General features: G+C 36.8%; 1 protein-coding gene across 1 annotated transcript in view; it reads right to left on the bottom strand.

Moving 5' to 3' along the window:
- Positions 1 to 22,876, bottom strand: part of C33H8orf34 (chromosome 33 C8orf34 homolog) — a 396,656-nt gene that overhangs the window by 236,334 nt on the left and 137,446 nt on the right. Inside the window, exon 7 of the mRNA XM_058528830.1 lies at positions 7,418 to 7,584. Coding sequence (XP_058384813.1) covers positions 7,418 to 7,584 — 167 coding nt within the window. The remainder of the gene's footprint in view (positions 1 to 7,417; positions 7,585 to 22,876) is intronic.

Below are 22,876 nucleotides of genomic sequence, written 5' to 3'. Positions count from 1 at the left end.
TATTTATCACTATAATTGAAAGAGTTTTTAAAACTTGTAGATTTTTCAACACTTTCATGGCTTTATTTACACAGAAGCACGTAAACATATAGTACAAACTTCTAGTTCTTATTTATCATCAATTTTCACTATTAGTAGGCAATTTCCCAAAGCTAAAGAAAGCTCTTTTTTATCTTTGCTTATCACTAGACAAAATGTATGAGGGTTCGAGGATATAATTTTATTCGGAAGGAAAGTTTTGAATAAAAATGCTAGTGTCTTGTTTCAAATACTCCTGTTAGGCATGACAAACACAAAAAACAAAATTTAAAAGCACTTTGAGAGAATATCCCATTTTTATTCCCACAACATCCGTGTGTGATGGGAAGGTGAGATGTTGTTACCAGCATTTTACAATTACTTGTAGCTCAGGGCAGCAAGAGGCCGCAAGGGGGCTGGAGCTGGTCTTAGAGTTTCAGCCCAGTGCTTCGGCCATTGATCACGTACACCACGTCACAATGTGGCTCAGGCCTTTGCACAACACTCAGTGAAAAGCTACGGCCTAAAGATGTGAAAGCCCATTAGCTTATATTATTGCTATGTGTCAAACAGTTTGTAACTTACTTCAAAGTGAGGAATGTGCACTAAACAACCTACCCACAATATACTGGAAACAGGCATCTTTCAAACAAAGGAATTTTTCCACAGGTATACAACTGAGATGAAGGACAATTGTCAATAATTTATTTATGGGTTAGGGTTTTATTTTCAAATTATTGACTTTAGTCTGCTATGTTGATCTACTTTTACCATTGGAAAAATTTTTAAAAGAAAAAAAAAGCAACATTTCTTATTAAATACCATAAAAGTAAATCATGCAGGATGATGTATATTTTTGGTGGCATACAAGTTTATATTTATTTAAAAGGCAATCTCTACTGACAAACCCTGGTTATTATTTGCAAATGTTCTGATATTTTGTTGAGAAGAAACATAAATGAAGAATGGAGGGAATGAAACACAAACTCATTTCCAAACATGAAACAAGTACTTCTAGAAGGCAGTGAAGTGGGCTATGAGTCACATCTAATGAAAGCAAAGTAAGAATTCTAAATAAAGGTTTAATAGGATACTGCGATAAAATAGAATCTCAACAAAACTATGTCCTCAGGTCTATGCTAGAACCACTTCACAACTGATGTAGTTTTTCTACTTTAAGCAGTTCATTTTTCAAGGGCTCCTGTGAAATATGAGATCAGGAAGGAAGACAGCGATAATAAGGTAATACAAGCTGCATTAACCAAAGCTTTGTAGCAAGACTTCCTTGTTTCTAGGAGATACTTCCAAAGAGCTTGGTTAACTCAGAAATCTCTATTCCATGCTCTTTCTGTTGTAAAATATTAAACTTTCTACAATTATATTCCTCTTGCTTCAGGCTATATTACATCAAGCAATAAAATAGTTCATTGACCATACCTACTAGATTAGAGTTTCTCATTTTATGTTCTACAGATTGCCTGCAACAGACTCTCTTGAAGGATGGTAGGAATTGACTCTCTTCCACTCCTGTTGAAAAATGTTGATTCATGGGCTGTAACCAAATCTAATGAACCAAAAATTAGGGGTAGAGGGCACTTAAATCTGCATTTAAATAAGCTCCTCAGATAATTCTTAAGCAAACCAAATTTTGAGAATCATCTCTGAATAGTTAATACTTTATGAAATATGTCTATATTTGTGCAAATCTGAACTCCCAGGAATGTGCGGAGCCATTTTCTAAGTAGAGAAATTAATAAACTATCCATGAATTAATGGACTAATTGAGAGCTGAAGCGAAGGCTGATCAATTGTTTGGTTCTATTAGATGCCAACATTCACTAGATTCACTGTTCTCTCAAACCCAAAGAAGTCAAGGTAATTAGAAAAATATAAAACGCAATATTTCTAGTGCTGTATATTAAGATAAAGTAGAACTGTTCACAGAGAAGGTGCATGGTATGTGCTGAATGAAAGAATGCGTTTGAGTGGATTTTCTCAAATGCCGTCACTGTAATCTGGAGAGACAAGCTATTCAGCTTCACTCAGGCCACCCTTCAATCAGGGGTCATTTGGCATCTGTGCCCACAATGATGGCACTAAAACAAGCTGAAGTTAGAATTCAGAAATATAGGACAAGACTCTACAGCAGAGGCATTTCATAGAACTTTTGTTACAATATATAATGCGGCTTAACAGGAGGAAATATTTATTATTTAGCATGTGAAAGATATTTTCATACATCTGGGTGAGGTCCTAGTTTTCCAATTATACTAATTCATTTAGTGAACATTTAAAAATGTATGTGCCAATTTTCTACAATGTTTGGTTAGTGGTGGTCATCCATTGCCAGTATAATTATTGGAATTTTTGAGAACATTTTATACTTAAAAATGAGAGCTACTTGGATTGAGATGATTTGGAAGATATTTTATTCAGCATGTTCTAGATTTAGAGCACTAACTTCAGTGGTGCTCAAAATTGTTATATCTTAACACTCTACAAATTTGGATATTTAATCTCCAATACGTACTAATTCCATATTAAGTTACTTTGGTACTATGCTGAATGAATTTCTAAGCAGTATTTAAAGCAGTCTTACAGACAATATTAAAGGATCCATAAATTTAATTTTGAAAGTCCTCAGACTTTTTTTTTTGGTGAGGAAGATTGTCCCTGAGCCAACATCTGTGCCAATCTTCCTCTATTTTTTTGTACATGGGACGCCGCCACAGCATGGCTTGACGAGTGGTATATGGGTCCGTGCCCGGGATCCGAACCCACAAACCCTGGGCCGCTGAAGCAGAGTGCGTGAACCCAACCACTACGCCACCAGGCTGGCCCTCAGACTTTTTAAAAGAATCTTTTCTACCAAGAATCTTCATTTTAAAGTGACAAATTTTGTTATCCTGATACTCCCAATGATCAATACTCAAAAGAAATAAAGTTTGTATGTTTGTTTCCTTATGCTTCACACTATTTCACTAGATCATTAAAATACAGGTAAATACGTAAGTGGATAGATTTTTTTTAACACTTAACGCTCTCTGCCTTTTTTTAACATCATTAAGTGACAGCATCCATTTCTCATGAGGTGAAATGCATGTTCTTATTTTACAAACATGGGTACTTTCTGCTTTAAGAAGCCTCCAACTTAAAAAAGAAATAACAGAAGAAAGAGTGAATGTTTACTTTACAAAGGTTGGTCACAATGCAAAAGCATTTTCCAAAGGATCACCTCAGTGTAACAAGTCCCTCTAGAAAATTAAGTGTATATTTTACAAAATTTGGTAAGATATGAGGGTTTTAGAAACTCAATGACTATATTCTGTAAAGAATACCAGTAGAATTATACTTGTTCTTAATTATTAAATTTAAAATGAATAAAGTATATTTGTAATCACCTTTTTTGTTTTTGGAAATGTAACTTCAGTTTTAATCTTTTATATGATTATGAGCTAAGACCAGAAAGTATAAAGCATGACTAATGCTGTTTTTCTTTTTTAGCATCTCTGGAACGTGATTTTTAGATATTTGCCTCACCATCAATTTTGAGAAAGCCTAAAAAAACTTTTTCTAGTTATATTCCATACTAAGATGTGTAAGAAAAGTAGTTGTGTCTTTCAAATAAAGCTGATATTTTTAAATGAGTAAAAATTATATAGACAATAATCAAACACACAATTGCAATTAGCATTTCATCAAGAATAAGATGAAAAATGAATGTAATGTAATGAAAATGGGCTCATATTTACAAGCTGAAATATCTTTTAAACTAATGAAGTTCCTCAAACTTTCCATGAAAGTTAATATATAGGGATTATCATAAATCTCTTTTAACTATTATAATTTGTCTCTCCACTTTTGAAAAACTATTGATTTTAATAACTTTAAAAAATATGTGAAGATCCTTTATAATGTTTTATTCATTGTGATCATTAATTTCCAATATAATTACTAAAATATTTGCAAATATCTTATATTTGAAGTTAAGAACTAGTTAGTTTGAGGTGACTTGGCAGATATTTTATTCAATACCTTCTATAATTAGAACAACAATTTCAAAGGTGCTTAAAATTGTTATATCTTAAAATTGCACAAATCTGGATATTTTATTCTCTGGTATATATTAATTTCATAATAAGCTACTTTTGTACTATGAATTTATAAGTAGTATTTATAGCAATCTTACAGAAAATATTTAATCTACTTAAAAAATCAGAAATGTCGTACTGTAATATTTTCACATGCCCAATATACTGAGAAAAGAAATCCACAAAAATACAATTAAACAACTTAAAAGAATTAATGTTAATTAAATACTAGTATGGGTTAACAATGCTAGATTCCTTAACAAACAAAACAAGGGTCAATAGTTTTACTAACTTCTACTAGTTCAATTAAAAGGCTCTTTTTGTCTCGTCAAATCAACCAATTTTACCAAGGAATAATCTTTTACTATACATTAACATTAACTAATAATTATACTTTTTACTTGTTTATCACTTCACAAAATGTACAGACTGCTTCCCACGCATAATAAGTAAATTTTTCAGCCAGTTATACCTGGTATAGATAACAATAAGTCAAACCCTTAACACATAGACGCTACAGCAAACTCATTCCATACAAGGTTGTAGATTCAAAAAGATATTTTAAACACCAGATGTCTCTGTTGCATTTTACAATGATTCTATGTACTAAAATTTGATGCCAAATAAATTTTCAAGAACTTAGCATCTGTATTTTCCTCAAATATGTACAATCACATATGTTTCTCTGGAATCACAGTTTCAGAAATATTGTCTTAAGATTCTTTAATAATAAACAAAATGATGTAAATCTAATATTAAAAGAACCAGGATGGTAGATATCATACAGTTTCTAAATCAATTTAGGAGTATTGCATCAATTGGTGTAGGACTTGAAATCTAATGGAATAAAAGAATATTGATAGAGATATACATGTCTACTGAAGACATCAGGTCTTAAAATTGAATATCTTAACAACCATTTTATTTTATACCCATAATTCACATATTCATTTATTACCATATTATAGCTGAAAAGATTCTTAACATTTGTATTAACTGAAATTATTCATGTACATCTGTTTGATCTCATATCAGAGATGAGCCATTAGCTAGATGAGACCCAGCATTAGTACACCTCCAGTTGCCTGTGCTGAGATACATGGAGTTACAGGGAGAAAGTCCAAACTGCAACTATGTATCATTCTTAAATTTGCTCAGACCACAAGCTAAAATGTCTAAATGAAAAAAAATAAATAAATAAGGACCAGCTATTAACTGCTCACATTAGGTAATCTCCGAAACCCAATCCTCTGATCTTCAGCTTGGGAGACTAGAAACTCCAGAACAGAGGAGCTGAGATCTTCTGGGTACCAGCACTGAGTGGACACCTGCCTGTCCTTAAAGAATCCCTTGATATCACTGAAGTTATATGATTTCCTCCACTCTGACTAGATATTTCTGAGGCTAACAGGAACCCCAAAGTGATTCTGAGCATGCCTGGATTTCTTCAAAAGATTCTCTTTGCAAGATAAGAGTATAACTGCCTTCACGTGATATCGGCTGACCATGAGCTGTCATTTAAAGGAAAGGAGAGAGAGAAAAAGATATTGACACAAGCCGATGTCAATGTACCAAAACGCCAACATTGATGTTATATGGGCAACATCCTGCCCCTTCCATTGTTCAAGATGTGCCCTCTTCACTGTTACTGACCAAAACAGGGGAACAATTGATAGGCACAGTCATGAAGCACAATTGCAAAAGAGTCCATTCTTACGAGAGCAAACCTACAGGGGTAATGACCATACTCTATCTGCTGAACTTACATCTACTTGTCCTCTGGACTCACCAGAGGAGTCAGTTTCTCTAGGACACATTCCCTGATCACCGCCCCCTACTTCTGCATTAGGTGTTATCCATATAAACATCTGTGTGCTTAATCAAATTAGCATCTATAGCAGAAACTATTAGAGTGATGTATTTACATTTTTATCTTGAACACTAGAATGTAAAGTTCCTGCAAACAGAAACCATGATTATTTTATTTTCATGTCCCCAAGACCAAGCCCAGTGCTTAGCACATAGTAAATGCTCAGTAGATGTTTGTTGAATGGAAGTTGAACGAAGGTACCACCACCACATCTGGCACATCTGCCACATTAATGATTTGGAGGTGGGGAAATAAGATTCCTTAAAAAAAAGATGAATAGCATGAAGTGAAAGTGACATGACACAGCCTTCTCAATGCTGGAATGAATGTAGTTATTATAACATCAGAAAACACCGGAGAACCTGCCATCATTGATTAAATAACATCTTTGTAAGCCTATGCATGGAGACCTACATAATTTATTATAATGATCTCCATAAAGACTTAAAGCCTAGGAAGCTGGTTTAGGGAAAAAAAAAGAATTAAAAAAAATCTCTGTATATTTATGGGACTCATTCTTTATGGTAAACTTATTTGAAGTTTACTTTCAAATAGTAACTTTCAAATAGTAACTTTCAAATAGTAACTTTCAAATAATGTTACTTTCAAATAGTAACATTATTTATCCACTTTCTAGCATTTTGTTACAAAGTATTTGAAAATTGTTCTAATTATTTAGAATAGAATAACCGATATCACTGAATTAAAAACACATTGTTTTATATGCGGATCACTGTCTCTGAAATAAAATTTCATTTCCTTCTTTTGGAAAAATGGTTTTCCAAAGGGAAGTTCAATTTAGAAAAACTACTCTGCAGAGATTTCTGATGAAACAAAAACATACATTTACTTCATTAAAAGACATAAAAGCATTTCCTACATATAAAACATGCATAAGGTTTTCATGAAAGTAATGGGCCTATAAAAATACTGAAATCTCTGCAAACTTTCCTGTCATTTATGGAAGACATAAAACATTAATATACTATTTGCCCCTTTAAGTTTTACTCTATTTTTCTAAAACATCCTTGGAACAACAGAGCGACATCTTGGAATGAGGGCTGAAATATGTACTTTGGATACATTTTATAGACAAAAAATGTGATCAAGGCAATCATAATCAGAGAATAAAGCAGACAGACTTGAATTTATATCACAATTGCACACAGAATAAAGCTTGATTAAATAGTCAGAAGGTAAAGTGCTGCATATACAAAGCACAAAATACAGTCTAATAAATACTTCGCACGCTTAGGTGATTTCAACTTTAGTTCTTACACGCAACTTCATGAAAGTCTAATGTAAATAAAAGTATGTGGTAAATGGTTTCTTTCCCCTAAGACAAAACCATTTAAAAATTTTAAAATCTCTTAATCACTGCACATTTTTACAATGCCAGAGAAGAAGAAAAAGAGAAATTATTAATTTTTAAAATTACCCAGCAATTCCATTGCATCATCTTCATTATCAATATCTTCTTCTGTTACAGATGGGGTAGGGCTGTGGACAGACTCAAAAGAATCTTGAGAAAGCATTGCTGCCAGAAGTTTCTTATGTTGCTGTTGCTGCTGTTTTAATCCTTTAGTCTTGGGCTCCACCTTCAAGCTGAAGAAATATTTAAATGTTAATTTTCAATGATGATGACATTATCAATTAGCTGTAGTAAGTAAAGAAAATCTACAAGCAAATTTTCATTCAATTATTTTGCTATGCAGATTTATGGACAAATTAGTAAAATTTTCCCTAAGGATCATGGATATACAGACTATCTTCTTGCTTAGACATCCTTTGGTACCTCATTAACAATTTCCCAAGTGGGTACAGGTAAGAAATATGGCAAACTGAAACTCCTGCCCCCTCTAAGCAGGGAGATGCTAATCAGCTCCTACCAATTGTGGCCAGGTGGGAATTAAAGCCCACTTTGAATGGATATTCTAATATTTTTAAGAGGAGGTAGAAAGTTCAGATTATTATATGAAATTCCCTGATTTACAAAACAAATGCAAGCCAACACATGTAATGGGATAACTATTTTAACATACTATAACAAAATTTTTTAAAAATGGAAACTTTAATTTCTATAATCGAAATAAATTTCCTCACTAGTCCTATCACGCTGCTTAGCTCTGAGGTAGGATGGGGTAGAAGGAAAGATGGAACCAGAATTGGCAATCAAATGTCTCTCAGTTTCTTCCAGTCTAAAAGAGTCTTTGTACATTTGGAAGCATTTCTTTGTGATAAAGCCAGGGTCCTTTGGGTAAATGCTCGGTCCTTCATGGTTCTCTCCCCCAACTTCTCAAGACAGTGTCTGACTGGACAACTTACAAGTCCAAGTGGCAACCACATACAGTTTTAAAAATTGTCCCCAAGGTCTTCTCTATAATCCCATTTCTTTCCCTCTTATTGCCCAAAGGAAGGAAATGGCAAATGTCACCTTAGGAAAGAAAAAGACATGATATAGAGGAAGTCTCTCCGAGGCAGGAAGGAGAGAGAATCCTTTCTAAAGGTACTCAGAAGGAAGGCCCAGAGGAGAAGGCAAAGGAGCAAGAGAGGAGGTTACATGCATTGTCACCACCCCCACCAGGCCATATGCAGAGGACGCTTGGTAAAAAAACAACCAGATGAGTTTCACGGCACAGAGCAGAACATCTCAAGCTGTCTTAATGGAAGTACCAGGTTCAACACTGCCTAACAGGAGGTAGGAAATGGCAAAATGACATTGTACATCATCAGTGGGCAAAGATCAACAGCTCCATCTCACTGTTCACCTCAAAGTTAGGGTTCTGATAGAGAAGATCAGGGTGGAAAAAAGGCTTTTTTTTTTTCCCCCAGGATAATGCTAGTTAATAAATTTAGAAGGAATGATAGAATCAAAAAATCACCATTTTGAGAGTGACATCAGCATCATGGCGGAGTGAGCTTTCCCATGAATTCTTCCCCCACAAGATACAACAAAAGTAACAGCCACAGACCAACAACGGAATCCCAGACAGTGAAAAGCTAGAGCGGAGGGATGCACACTGCCGCACATCTGAGAGCGGAACGTGCTGGGCCCCCGGAGGAAGTGGGGAGAGGTAAGGAGAACTCCGCTCCCTCCCCATCAGATCAGCGATCCCGGTCCGCGCGGCTCCCAGAGAGGGGGGAGGGGCGGCCCTCGGCGGGAAACTGTAGCTCTTCGGGCTCTCTCAGCCAGTGGGAAACTCCCGCACAGAGGGCTCAGAGGAGCCACAGGCTACCATCAACATCTGAGCACCCCAGAGAGCGGATAAAGAGGGGCGAACGAGAAGCCTCCCACGTCAGGGACCCAGAGGGCAAAAGAGAGAGCTCCCCACTCCCCGCAACCCGGAGTCTGCAGCTCGACCAGATCTAGCGGTCCGAGGCAGACCTGAATAAACTGGACTGGACCCGTGGATCGCAGTGGGGAAAACAAAACAAAACAAAACAAAGCAAAACTGCGAATCGCAGCAGAAAAACTGGGGCAGAGCGCAGGGGGCTTAGACTACACAGCCCTTTACCACCAGACAGTGGCGGCAGGTGGAAATTGCAACCAGAGACTTCCAGGATGAGGAAAATCAAAACCAACACAGGAACCACAATGCAAAAATATATTAAATCACCAGACCAGAAACAAAATGACAAGCACCCAGAAATCAACCCCGAAGACACAGAAATCCATAAACTAAATGACAGAGATTTCAAAATAGCTATCATAAAAACACTCAACGAAATACGAGACAACACAGACAAACAATTCAATGAGATTAGGAGTTTCTTCACAAAAGAGATTGAAATCATAAAGAAAAACCTATCAGTGCTGATGGAGATGAAGAACACAATGGAGGAGATAAAGGAGAATCTGGAATCTTTAAAGAACAGAGCTGACAATATGGAGGAAAGAATTAGTACTTTAGAGGATAGGAATACAGATATACTCCAGATGGAAGAAGAGAGAGAACTAAGACTAAAAAGAAATGAAGAAAGACTCCGAGAAATATCGGACTCTATTAGAAAATGTAACATAAGAATTATAGGTATTCCTGAGGGAGAGGAGAGGGAAAGAGGAACAGAGAGCCTATTCAAGGAAATAATAGCTGAGAATTTCCCAAATCTGGGGAAGGAGCAGGAAATACCAGTAAGCGAAGCCAACAGGACACCTATATATATTAACAGACAAAGGCCTTCACCACGACACCTAGTGGTAAGGCTAGCCAGGGTCAACGACAAAGAAACAATATTAAGGGCAGCTAGACAAAAACAAAAAATAACGTACAAAGGAACTCCCATCAGGCTCTCAGCGGATTTCTCAACAGAAACATTTCAGGCTAGAAGAGACTGGAATGATATATTCAAAATACTAAAAGACAAAAACTTTCAGCCAAGAATACTCTATCCAGCAAAAATATCCTTCAAATATGATGGAGAAATAGTAACTCTCCCAGATAAACAAAAGCTAAGGGAGTTCATGGTCACGAGACCGCCACTACAAGAAATACTCAAGAAGGCCCTCAGGCCTGAAAACAAGAAGAGAAAGGGAACACAAAGCTTGGAGTAAGGAGAAAAGTAGGTAGACAAAATCAGAGAAATAGTAGATCTTTACCGGAATAGGTTAGCAACCACTTAAATACTAAACTCAAAGATCAAAGGAAGAAATTCACCAAAAATAAATTTAACCTCATCACTGTAAACACACAGCCACAACACAAGATAGAATAAGGTATAACAAGAGCAACTTAGAAGGGGAAGAGGAAAGTGACTGAATTGACTTAGTATAAGGAAATAGGAGGCTATCAGATAATGGACTATCTCATACAGAAGATTTTTTGCCCAAACCTCAAGGTAACCACTAAACAAATAATCAAATTAAAACCACATATGATAAACAAAGAGAAAACTAGAAGAATCATAAGACAGAACAACCAAACTGAATTGGCAGTCCAAAACAAATGGGACAAGAAACAAAGGAAATGCAAAAGAACCAGAAAATAAGTGACAAAACAGCAACATTCAACCCTCATATTTCAATAATTACCCTAAATGTAAATGGATTGAACTCTCCAATCAAAAGATACAGAGTGGCAGGATGGATTAAAAAGCAAGACCCAACAATATGCTGCCTTCAGGAAACACATCTTAGCACTAAAGACAAGCACAGGCTCAGAGTGAAAGGATGGAAGACAATACTCCAAGCTAATGGCAAACAAAAGAAAGCAGGTGTTGCCATACTCATATCAGACAAAGTAGACTTCAAGATAAAACAGGTTAAGAAAGACAAAGAAGGGAAATATATAATGATAAAAGGGACACTCCAGGGGCCGGCCCGGTGGCGCAAGCGGTTAAGTGCGCACGCTCCGCTGCGGCGGCCCGGGGTTCGCTGGTTCGGATCCCGGGCGCGCACCGACGCACTGCTTGGCAAGCCATGCTGTGGCGGCGTCCCACATAGAGTGGAGGAAGATGGGCACGGATGTTAGCCCAGGGCCGTCTTCCTCAGCAAAAAAAGAGGAGGATTGGCGGATGTTAGCACAGGGCTGATCTCCTCACAAAAAAAAAAAAAAAAAAAAAAGGGACACTCCATCAAGAAGACATATCACTTATAAATATATATGCACCCAACATAGGAGCACCAATATACATAAAACAACTATTAACAAACCTAAAAGGAGAAATCAACAACAACACAATAATAGTAGGGGATCTTAACACCCCACTTACAGCAATGGATAGATCATCCAGACAAAAAGTTAATAAAGAAATATTAGACTTAAATGAAAAACTGGACGAGATGGACCTAGTAGACATATACAGAGCACTCCACCCAAAAACAGCTGACTACACATTCTTCTCAAGCGCGCATGGAACATTCTCTAGGATAGACCATATGTTGGGAAACAAAGCAAGCCTCAATAAATTTAAGAAGATTGAAATCATAACAAGCATCTTTTCAGACCATAAGGCTATGAATCTGGAAATGAACCAGGAAAAAAAAACTGGGAAAGTGACAAAAATGTGGAGATTAAACAACATGCTACTGAACAACCAATGGATCATTGATGAAATTAAAGGAGAAATCAAAAACTATCTGGAAACAAACGAAAATGATAACATGCCATATCAAACCATATGGGACGCAGCAAAAGCGGTCCTGAGAGGGAAACTCATAGCAATACAAGCCCACCTTAACAAACAAGAAAAAGCCCTAATAGGCAACCTTAAATTACACCTAACAGAACTAGAAAAAGAAGAACAAACAAAGCCCAAAGCCAGCAGAAGGAGAGAAATAATAAAAATCAGAGCAGAAATAAATGATATTGAGACCAAAACAACAGTAGAAAGGATTAATGAAACAAAGAGTTGGTTCTTCGAGAAGATAAACAAAATAGACAAACCCTTAGCCAGGCTAACTAAGAAAAAAAGAGAAAAGGCTCAAGTAAATAAAATTAGAAATGAAAGAGGAGAAATTACAACGGATACCATGGAAATACAGAGGATTATAAGAGAATACTATGAGAAATTATATGCCAACAAATTGGACAATCTAGAAGAAATGGATAAATTCTTAGACTTATACAACCTCCCAAAATTGAACCAAGAAGAAATGGAGAATCTGAATAGACCAATCACAAGTAAAGAGATTGAAATAGTAATCAAAAACCTCCCAAAAAATAAAAGTCCAGGACCAGATGGTTTCTCCAGTGAATTTTACCAAACATTCAAAGAAGATTTAATACCCATCCTCCTCAAACTATTCCAAAAAATAGAGAAAGATGGAATACTTCCTGAATCATTCTATGAGGCCAACATCACCCTGATACCAAAACCAGGTAAAGACAATACAAAGAAAGAAAATTACAGGCCAATATCGCTGATGAACATTGATGCAAAAATCCTCAACAAAATATTGGCAAACCAAATACAACAATATATTAAAAAGATCATACACCATGATCAAGTGGGATTTATACCAGAGATGCAGGGATGGTTCAACATCCGCAAATCAATCAACGTGATACATCACATCAACAAAACAAAGAATAAAAACCACATGATCGTCTCAATAGACGCAGAGAAGGCATTTGACAAGATACAACATCCATTTATGATAAAAACTCTCAATAAAATGGGAATAGAAGGAAAGTACCTCAACATAATAAAGGCCATATATGACAAACCCACAGCTAACATCATACTCAACGGGGAAAGACTGAAAGCCATTCCTCTGAGAACAGGAACGAGGCAGGGCTGCCCACTCTCACCACTCCTGTTCAACATAGTACTGGAGGTTTTGGCCAGAGCAATTAGGCAAGAAAAAGGAATAAAAGGAATCCAAATAGGTAACGAAGAAGTGAAACTCTCACTATTTGCAGATGACATGATTGTATATATAGAAAACCCTAAAGAATCTGTTGGAAAACTGTTAGAAACAATCAACAACTACAGCAAAGTTGCAGGGTACAAAATCAATCTACAAAAATCAGTTGCATTTCTATATGCTAATAATGAACTAACAGAAAGAGAGCTCAAAAAGATAATACCATTTACAATTGCAACAAAAAGAATAAAATACCTAGGAATAAATCTTACCAAGGAGGTGAAGGACCTATACAATGAGAACTACAAGACATTATTGAGGGAAATCTACGATGACATAAAGAAGTGGAAAGATATCCCATGCACGTGGATTGGAAGAATAAACATAGTTAAAACGTCTATATTACCTAAAGCAATCTACAGATTCAATGCAATCCCAATCAGAATCCCAATGACATTCTTCACAGAAATAGAAAAAAGAATACTAAAATTTATATGGGGCAAAAAAAGACCCCGAATAGCTAAAGAAATCCTAAAGAAAAAGAACAAAGCAGGAGGCATCACAATTCCTGACTTCAAAACATACTACAAAGCAATAGTAATCAAAACAGCATGGTACTGGTACAAAAACAGACACACAGATCAATGGAACAGAATTGAAAGCCCAGAAATAAAACCACACATATACGGACAGCTAATTTTCGACAAAGGTGCTAAGGACATGCAATGGAGAAAGGAAAGTCTCTTCAATAAATGGTGTTGGGAAAACTGGACAGCCACATGCAAAAGAATGAAAGTGGACCATGTGCTATCGCCATTCACAAAAATTAACTCAAAATGGATCAAAGACCTGAAGGTGAGACCTGAAACTATAAAACTCATAGAAGAAAATATAGGCAACACACTATTTGACATTGGGTTTAAAGGAATCTTTTCGGATGACATGCCTACCCAGACTAGGGAAACTAAAGAAAAAATAAACAAGTGGGACTTTATCAGACTAAAGAGCTTTTATAAGACAAATGAAACCAGAATCAAGATGAACAAACAACCAACCAGCTGGGAGAGAATATTTGCAAAACATACATCTGACAAGGGGTTGATCTCCATAATATATAAAGAACTCACACAATTGAACAACAAAAAAACAAACAACCCGATCAAAAAATGGGCAGAGGAAATGAACAGACACTTCTCCAAGGAAGACATACAGATGGCCAATAGGCACATGAAAAGATGCTCAACATCACTAATCATCAAGGAAATGCAAATCAAAACAACACTAAGATACCACCTCACGCGCGTTAGAATGGCTATAATCACCAAGACAAAAAACAACAAATGTTGGAGAGGATGTGGAGAAACAGGAACCCTCATACACAGCTGGTGGGAATGCAAATTGGTGCAGCCTCTATGGAAAATGGTATGGAGATTCCTCAAAGAATTAAAAACAGAGATGCCCTATGATCCAGCCATCCCACTACTGGGAATCTATCCAACGCACCTGAAATCAACAATCCAAAGAGGCTTATGCACCCCTATGTTCATTGCAGCATTATTCACCATAGCCAAGAAGTGGAAGCAACCTAAGTGTCCCTCGACTGACGATTGGATTAAGAAAATGTGGTATATATATACAATGGAATACTACTCAGCCATAAAAAAAGACAAAATCGTCCCATTTGCAACAACATGGATGGGCCTGGAGCGTATTATGTTAAGTGAAATAAGCCAGAAAGAGAAAGACAAACACTGTATGATCTCACTCATATGTGGAATATAAACCAACACATGGACAGAGAAAACTGGACTGTGGTTACCCGGGAAGTGGGGGTGGGGGGTGGGCACAAGGGGTGAAGGGAGTCATATATGGGGTGATGGACAAACAAAAATGTACAACCCAAAATTTCACAATGTTAGAAACCATTAAAATATCAATTAAAAAAAAAAAAATCACCATTTTGCAACCACCAACACAGTAACTGTTCAGGCAAAGATCATCAATGGATGTTAATGCCCTTTGTTGAAAGATTGCTGGGGAGAAGGACCGTCAAAAATCTCAAGGTATTTTCTGACAGATTATTTATAATTGAAATTTTTTTGATGCTTTGAAATAATTATAGCTTTATATGCAGTTGTAAGGAATAATACAGAGAGATTCTGTGCACCCTTTATACAGTTTCCCCCAATGGTAACATCTTATAAAACTATAGTACAACATCACAACTAGGATATTGACAAGGATACAATTCTCCAATCTTATTCAGATTTCCCATTTTAATTATACTCATTTGTGTGTGTATGCCTGTGTGTGTGTTTTTAGTTCTAGACAATTTTAGTATTTGTGTAGATTTGTGTACCATGCATTCACCACCACAGTCAAGATACAGACCAGTTCAAGCACCACAGGCTGCCCTTTTCTAACCACTTACAATGTTCCTCTATACCCCTCCTTCCCCCATTCCTAGTCCCTGGCAACCACTAGCCTGTTCTCCATTCCTATAATTTTGTCATTTCAAGAATGTTATATAAATGGAATCCTACAGTATGTAACCTTTTAAGACTGGCTTTTTTCATGCAGTTTAATTCCCAGGATATTCATTCATGTTGTTGTGTGTATCAATAGTCCATTCCTTTTCTGTGCTGTGTAGTATTCCATGGTATGGATATACTTCAGTTTATCTAACCATTCACACATTGAAGGACACCTGGATTCTTTTAAGCTTTTTGGCTATTATGATAGGGCTGCTATGAACATTCATGTACCTGTTTTTGTGTGAACATAAGTTTCCATTTCTCTGGGATAAATGCCCAAGAGTGCCATTTCTGGGCAATATGGTGGTTGCATGTTTAGTTTTATATGAAACTCCCGCACTGTTTTCCAGAATGACTATGACATTTTACACTCCTGAAAGGGTCCTCAGTTGAGAATAAAGACAGGAGAGAAGTGTTTGAGGCTTGAGGAGAGAGGAACAGGCATGAAATCATCACTGAGGAGAGCGGACATCCGAATAGAGCGGCAAATGCAGTAGTGTTTTGGGCAGTACCAACGGCCTCCTGGGCTTTGGCGGGCGTGAGTTCACAGTGACAGCGGCCAGCATGGCCTGTGTTCTTCTCCAGCCTGTGCTGCTTCAGCCGCAGAAGAGGCAAAGAGTTGAATTTAAATAGGGTAGAGAAATGTCTGCTCAGGTCTTTTGCCCATTAAGGATAGAACTACCATATGATCCAGCCATTCCACTGCTGGGTATTTATCCAAAGAACTTGAAAACATCAATGCATAAAGATACATGCACCCCTGTGTTCATTGCAGCGTTATTCACAATAGCCAAGACTTGGAAGCAACCTAAGTGCCCACCAAGGGACGAATGGATAAAGAAGATGTGGTTTATATACACAATGGGATACTACTCAGCCATAAGAAACGATGAAATCCAGCCATTTGTGACAACATGGATGGACATTGAGGGTATTACGCAAAGTGAAATAAGTCAGAGGGAGAAGGTCAAATACCATATGATCTCCTTCATTAAGTAGTAGATAATAACAACAATAAACAAACACATAGAGACAGAGATTGGATTGGTGGTGACCAGAGGGGAAGGGGGGAGGGTGGAGGGTGAAAAGGATAATTCGGCACAAGTGTGTGGTGATGGGTTGTAGTTAGTATTTGGGTGGTGAACATGATGTAATCTATCCAGAAATACAAGTATAATGATGTAACCTGAAAATTATACAATGTTATAAACCAATGTTACTGCAATAAACAAAAAATTAAAAATAAATAAATAAATAAATAAATAGGGTAGAGTTTTACCAGGAGAGTAAAACAAAGGAAAAGAGAGGGATAGATTCCAATGATGGGCCAAGGATAAAAGCTGGATGAGGAGAAAAATGAAGAACAAGGTGGATGAGGGGCAAGGAAAATTTGGTGGAACCAGTGTATTTTGGATCCCAGTTAAAGTTGAGTACCCGAGGCAACGAACTAGAAAGACGGGAGGCAGTAGTCAGAGTGTGAAGTACCTGAAACTGACATTATGGATGTGCAATTAATGATAATGAGAAAGCCTGGGATATGACAGAGGGAATGGTTATGGCTGAGGCAGGATGGAATTCAAGATGAGTGGTGAAGGGTAGGAAAGGAAGCAGAGGCTAGGTTTTGGGAAGAATCACCAATGTTTACATTGATTTCACCAAGATAGGAAGGGTGTTGGGGAAAGCGACGGTGAGCCAAATGCTCGCAGCTTCAGGGAAAGGGGAAGGACCTTGGCCTTGGTAAATTACGGCTACAATGAGAGGTGGAAGATTACCACAGTGTGAAAACACGAGATTTAGAACTGGGGAATTTTTTAGGGAAAGGGAGACAGCAAGGCCTGTAGACAAGAAAGAGGAGCAAGATGACACCAGCCCCATAGCCGGTGGACTGCAGAAGTGAAAACTGCACCAATAGAGAGAAAAAAGAGGTCTGAACACAGACAGGCAGTGAGTGAGATGGGGAGGGGAGGGGTTTGAGGTCTTCCTAAGAGCGCTTCTGGGCTCCCTCTTATCCAAATTTTGAACATAAATCTTAATGATATTGGGATTCTTAGAACTCCTCCCAGAAGAAAGGCTGCATAGCGAAGCATTTAAGAGCACAGAATTTGGAGCAAGACAGCCTGGCTCGACCACTTAATAGCTATCCAATCTGGGGACAGAGACGTAACAACTCTGGGACTTAGTTTCCTTATTCCTAAAATAGGGAGAATAATAATGTTTTCATGAGGATCAAATGGGTTAAGATACGTAAAGAATGCACAGCAGTCACTAAGTGGTAATTGATATCATTACATTTTCAAAGAACACAACGGGAAGCTTCCTAGATATTTAACACGTCTTTTCTTCAGCAGTAACATCCCACATCCCACATAAAGAGAAAGGGAATCAAAAAGAGGCCTTATGGGGGCCAGCCCAGTGGTGTAGTGGTTAAGTTCATGCTCTCCGCTTCGGTGGCCCCGGGGTTTGCAGGTTCGAATCCCCGGCGTGGACCTACGCACCACTTGTGAAGCCATGTGTGGCAGCGTCCCACATACAAAATAGAGGAAGATGGGCAGAGATGTTAGCTCAGGGCCAATCTTCCTCAGCAAAAAGAGGAGGATTGGCAACAGATGTTAGCTCAGAACCAATGTGCCTCACCAAAAAAAAAAAAAAAGAGGCCTTATGAAAAAGAATAGCAGTTAATATTTCAAAGTAGTGTTAATATACCTTAGGACTCCATTTTGCTTTAGTTCAAAAGGCTAAGTTCTAAACCAAGATCAGATGGAAAGGGACAGTTTAAAATGGCCAATACCTCCCACTCCCAATGGGTGTGCCTCTCCAGTGGAGCCTTCTCCTCCCTCCAGACAGCCTGCATTTTGATCGTCGTTTGCTCTCTTCCTCCTGACCCCAGTCTTCCCCATTGTCTGACCTTGCTCCATTTTGTTTCACACTCTGTTTCTGAGCACAGGTTGGTAAGTTTTACCTGACTCCACGTGCTCTCTTTGGTGGAACACTGGATGATTCCTCTCTCGACCTATCTCCTAAGCTTGTTTGGTTCTCCATTGGAGCCTAGTAGGCTGAATTTGTGCCCTTTCTCTTGACGCTAGTCAGAAATTAAAGGGCTCTCTATGCATTAAGGTCCAGGTTGTCGAAGAAATCACAAAAAGCTTACACTTAATTGTTGCATTTTGATTTGTGCATAAGAACTCTGTCTTTTTTTTACATGCCTAAATGTGATATTGTTATAATCAACTTAGCAGACATTTATTAAGTGCTTGGTTATAAACCAGGCATTGTGGGCACTGAGCTACAGAAATAAGGCATATTTCCTTGTCATTCTCCTCACTTTAAAGCAAGTACTTTGAATGTAAGATTTTTTTTTTTTTTGTATTGGTCTCCCTCAGTATCTAGCACATTACCTTATGTTAACACTCAATCAATATTTAATAAATTCACTTTTTCTTTTTGAACTTCATTTTTTTAACAGACTAAATAAAATAAAAACTAATTTAAGTCGATGTAGCTGAGTCTTCCAACTTGAATGATACGAAAATCCAGGGAAATAGAAAGACTGGAAATGAAACAGAACAAGGAAAAACACGTGGATCAGAATGTGTAACATGAGGAACAAATGGCAGATAACAAATGCATGATTTCCATTCATCAGCCCACAATGACCAAGACCATTTCACGAAGGTTGAAGCAAGTGTTTTCTTTAGTCTCATTAAAATACATGATTTAGCCATGAAGATAGTGCTGGTCTACAAGACCTTGACACTGATTAAGTCCAAAATGTTGCCTGTCTAATAAGCTTCCATCTATGAGCCTGTGAGTCCATAGATGACTAATAATGTGTTTCATAAAATAATTATTTGAATTAGAATATGTATTTCCTAAATAAATGAATTCCTGAATAAAAGAGAAGGAAAAAATTTTGAACATATAAAAATGACCTCATCAACATTCTGAAATAAATGTATGATTTAGTTACAAACTCTTGTGGCTTGAAAGAGAAGTTTATGAGTCATAAGGTACAATTTTGTGTTTTAGATTTTCTTTTTTTTTTTTTTTTTTGTGAGGAAGATCTGCCCTGAGCTAACATCCATGCTAATCCTCCTCTTTTTGCTGAGGAAGACTGGCCCTGGGCTAACATCTGTGCCCATCTTCCTCCACTTTATATGGGACGCCACCACAGCATGGCCTGACAAGTGGTGCGTTGGTGCGCGCCCGGGATCCGAACCTGGGCCGCCAGCAGTGGAGCCTGCGCACTTAACCACTACACCATGGGCCGGCCTCGTGTTTTAGATATTTTTAGGGCTTCTGTTCTTTGATTCCTTTGGCAGATTAATTTTTGATTAATCAACATTCTTTATGCTTAAAACTTGCATGTTCGAATATTCCTAAATTACTAGTTTGATTTTGTCTCTGCCATATGTATTATATATTTCCTATCATGTCCACAATAGCCAAAATCTGACAATATTAAGGTTATTTCTTTGTTCTTGGACTTCTTAAGTAAGAGTGCCTTCCAACCATTTTTTCCTTCTTACTCTGGTTTATTTTCCATCATACCACTTATCACTACTTGAATTTATGGCGTATATTTGCATGCCCATTTGTTTATTGTTTGTCTCTTGTCACCAACAGAGGGAGTTCTAAGAGGAGGGGAATATTCCCAGGCTTTGTTAACAGATATATCAGAAGCAATTATAAGCCTTAATGAAAAGGAACACTTCTTAATGGGAAGTGAATTTAGCTTTTATTTTAATATTTAATATATATTTCTAAGTCGTAAGATTTTTTATTCATTTTATGGCATATTTACCAGCTAATAACAATGCCCACTTAACAAATGAAGCCAATTTACCAGACCTATAATATTTATGACATTATTCTTATTTTAATAAAGTGGCCCAGCTTAGAAGAGCTTCATTATGCTTTCAAGGCTTGATGAGCCTATTTACAAATTCACATTACGCTTTAGCAAGTAATTTTAGGAAATCTATCACCCAGCTGTTGCAAAGTCTAATTAAGATGTCTTAAAATAGAACTATATAGGTTTATTAACCTCAATTTTTGTTTACATTTATATTATCAATGTGTGATTATTTTTAATAACTCTAAATGTGCAATGAACATATATGCTTTCCCACTAAATGGCTAGACAAGCCATAGCAATTGATGCCAATTGGTAGCATCTGACAATTGCAGAAAGCCTTCAATCACTCCCCAACATATTCACCTCTCTATTTTATGAATCCTTCTTTTCTTTTCTTGCTCAGATGCTTTCATTTCTTTCTTAAACTGTCTTAATCTAGAACTTCTTGCAGAATCCAAGAAAGATGCAGCAGGAAAATGTTCACAGGCACATACACAGAACATTTTGCACACAATTTCAAGAAATTTACAGATCTCTTAGAGGGTCCATTCAGAGACCATGTAGGGGTCATGGAGTCCATGTTAGTTCTTGTCTTATTCTATTAGTTTCTCCATATTGTTTTCACAATTGTCTTTGTTTTAACTGGCACTTAATCCTTCAGGTGACAGCTATGTGTACTCAAGTTGTTGACCCTCTCCATACATTGTTGTATTTGCAGGATCTAAGAAAAAAAGTGCAGGTAAGGTATACCATTAAAAAAAAAAGGTTCCAGCAAAGATGGCAAATGATAGGGAATCTGTGAGGATTACCATCCTAGTTACATCATGATGTTGAACTCAAATGATACATCAGGAATACACATTTATTCTTATGAGAACATTTTACATAATTTTTTCCTTAAAATTATTAAAAATAAATTGCTTTAAATATTTAAAAAGAAAACGTTCCAGGGAAAAATTATGGGTAAGTTTCTACCCATAAGACTCTTAAGGTTTATTATACCATTTACTTAATCCTCTCTAATCTAATGGTGAAAGTCCAGCCTACCACGTATTATTCTGAATGAAAGGGAAAGTTGGCTATGTGCCAAAGATGGAGTGTTGTTGTAACAGCTGTTCAAGTAAGACTTGAGCAATTAACGATAGGAAAGACTGATAAAAAAAGGGGCAAAAAGTTAAGATAGACTATAGACAAATCCTTCAAATAAGCCTTAAAGTTTATCAGATATCTACTCACAGCCTTCTATGTGCCTCCTTCACTCACATAACAGATGCTTACTGACAAGGACAATGCGCCCAGTGGGGGAGAGGAAAATGGAAGAAGTCATCCTTGAAAATTAAGACTTCTCTTTCAGGAGTCTAAAATGTCATTTAGTCTGTTCATGTTTAAGACTGTTAAGTTATAGTACAAGTTCACTACTCTTTAAGGGCAAAAGCTAATACTCTAGTTACAGACTCTAGAGTCATTAAAAAATTTCTCCCCAATCGTTCTTATTTATCCAAATCATATCTAATGCTGTATGAGTTCCCAGTATAAATTCAGAAATCCTGTTTTGTATTAGAATATGGGAGAGATATAGTTTGTAACCCACAGTTTATTGTTATTCTTTAAATTTAGTTCAGACATGCACACCTTCTTTCTGCTCTAATGGGCCATCTGGGCAGGATTTCACCACTTTCTTCATTTCATAGGTAATATCTCAACTCATAATTTAAAGACAAAGAAAAATGAAAACAACTTTTGAAAATAAATATTTGAGAGAGATCTTCATGGGTTGAGTTTTCTGGGTAAAGGATTTGACTAGGATTGCAGGAGAGATTCCCCTTTATTGGGTATTCGAGAGGGAACAAGAGCTCAAGAGGAAATAATAAGCTAGGAAGAAAACAGAAGCACTAACATTTGCAATAAATAGCCCCGATTATTATTATGACTAAATGAAAGCAAAATGAAAGTCGACGTTTCTCTATTTTATATTTAAGAACTAAAGCTCTGCCAATGAATAAAAATAAAGATCCAGTGGGTTTCATAAGTCTGGTATTAAAAATAAAATTACCTTCATCGACAGGTGAAATTGATCTGGCATTTCACAAAAGAAGGTAAATGGAGTTTTAAAAATGGTTTTCTTCTCCTTATACAGGACACTTCAACTATTTAAATAATGTAGAAGTTATTTCTCATGGAAATAGAATCAATTTTCTATAT

Source organism: Diceros bicornis, chromosome 33, assembly GCF_020826845.1.
Source record: "Diceros bicornis minor isolate mBicDic1 chromosome 33, mDicBic1.mat.cur, whole genome shotgun sequence".
NCBI lineage: Eukaryota > Metazoa > Chordata > Mammalia > Perissodactyla > Rhinocerotidae > Diceros > Diceros bicornis.
The sequence above is the reverse complement of the archived record's forward strand: the minus strand, read 5'-3'. Positions and strand labels throughout refer to the sequence as shown.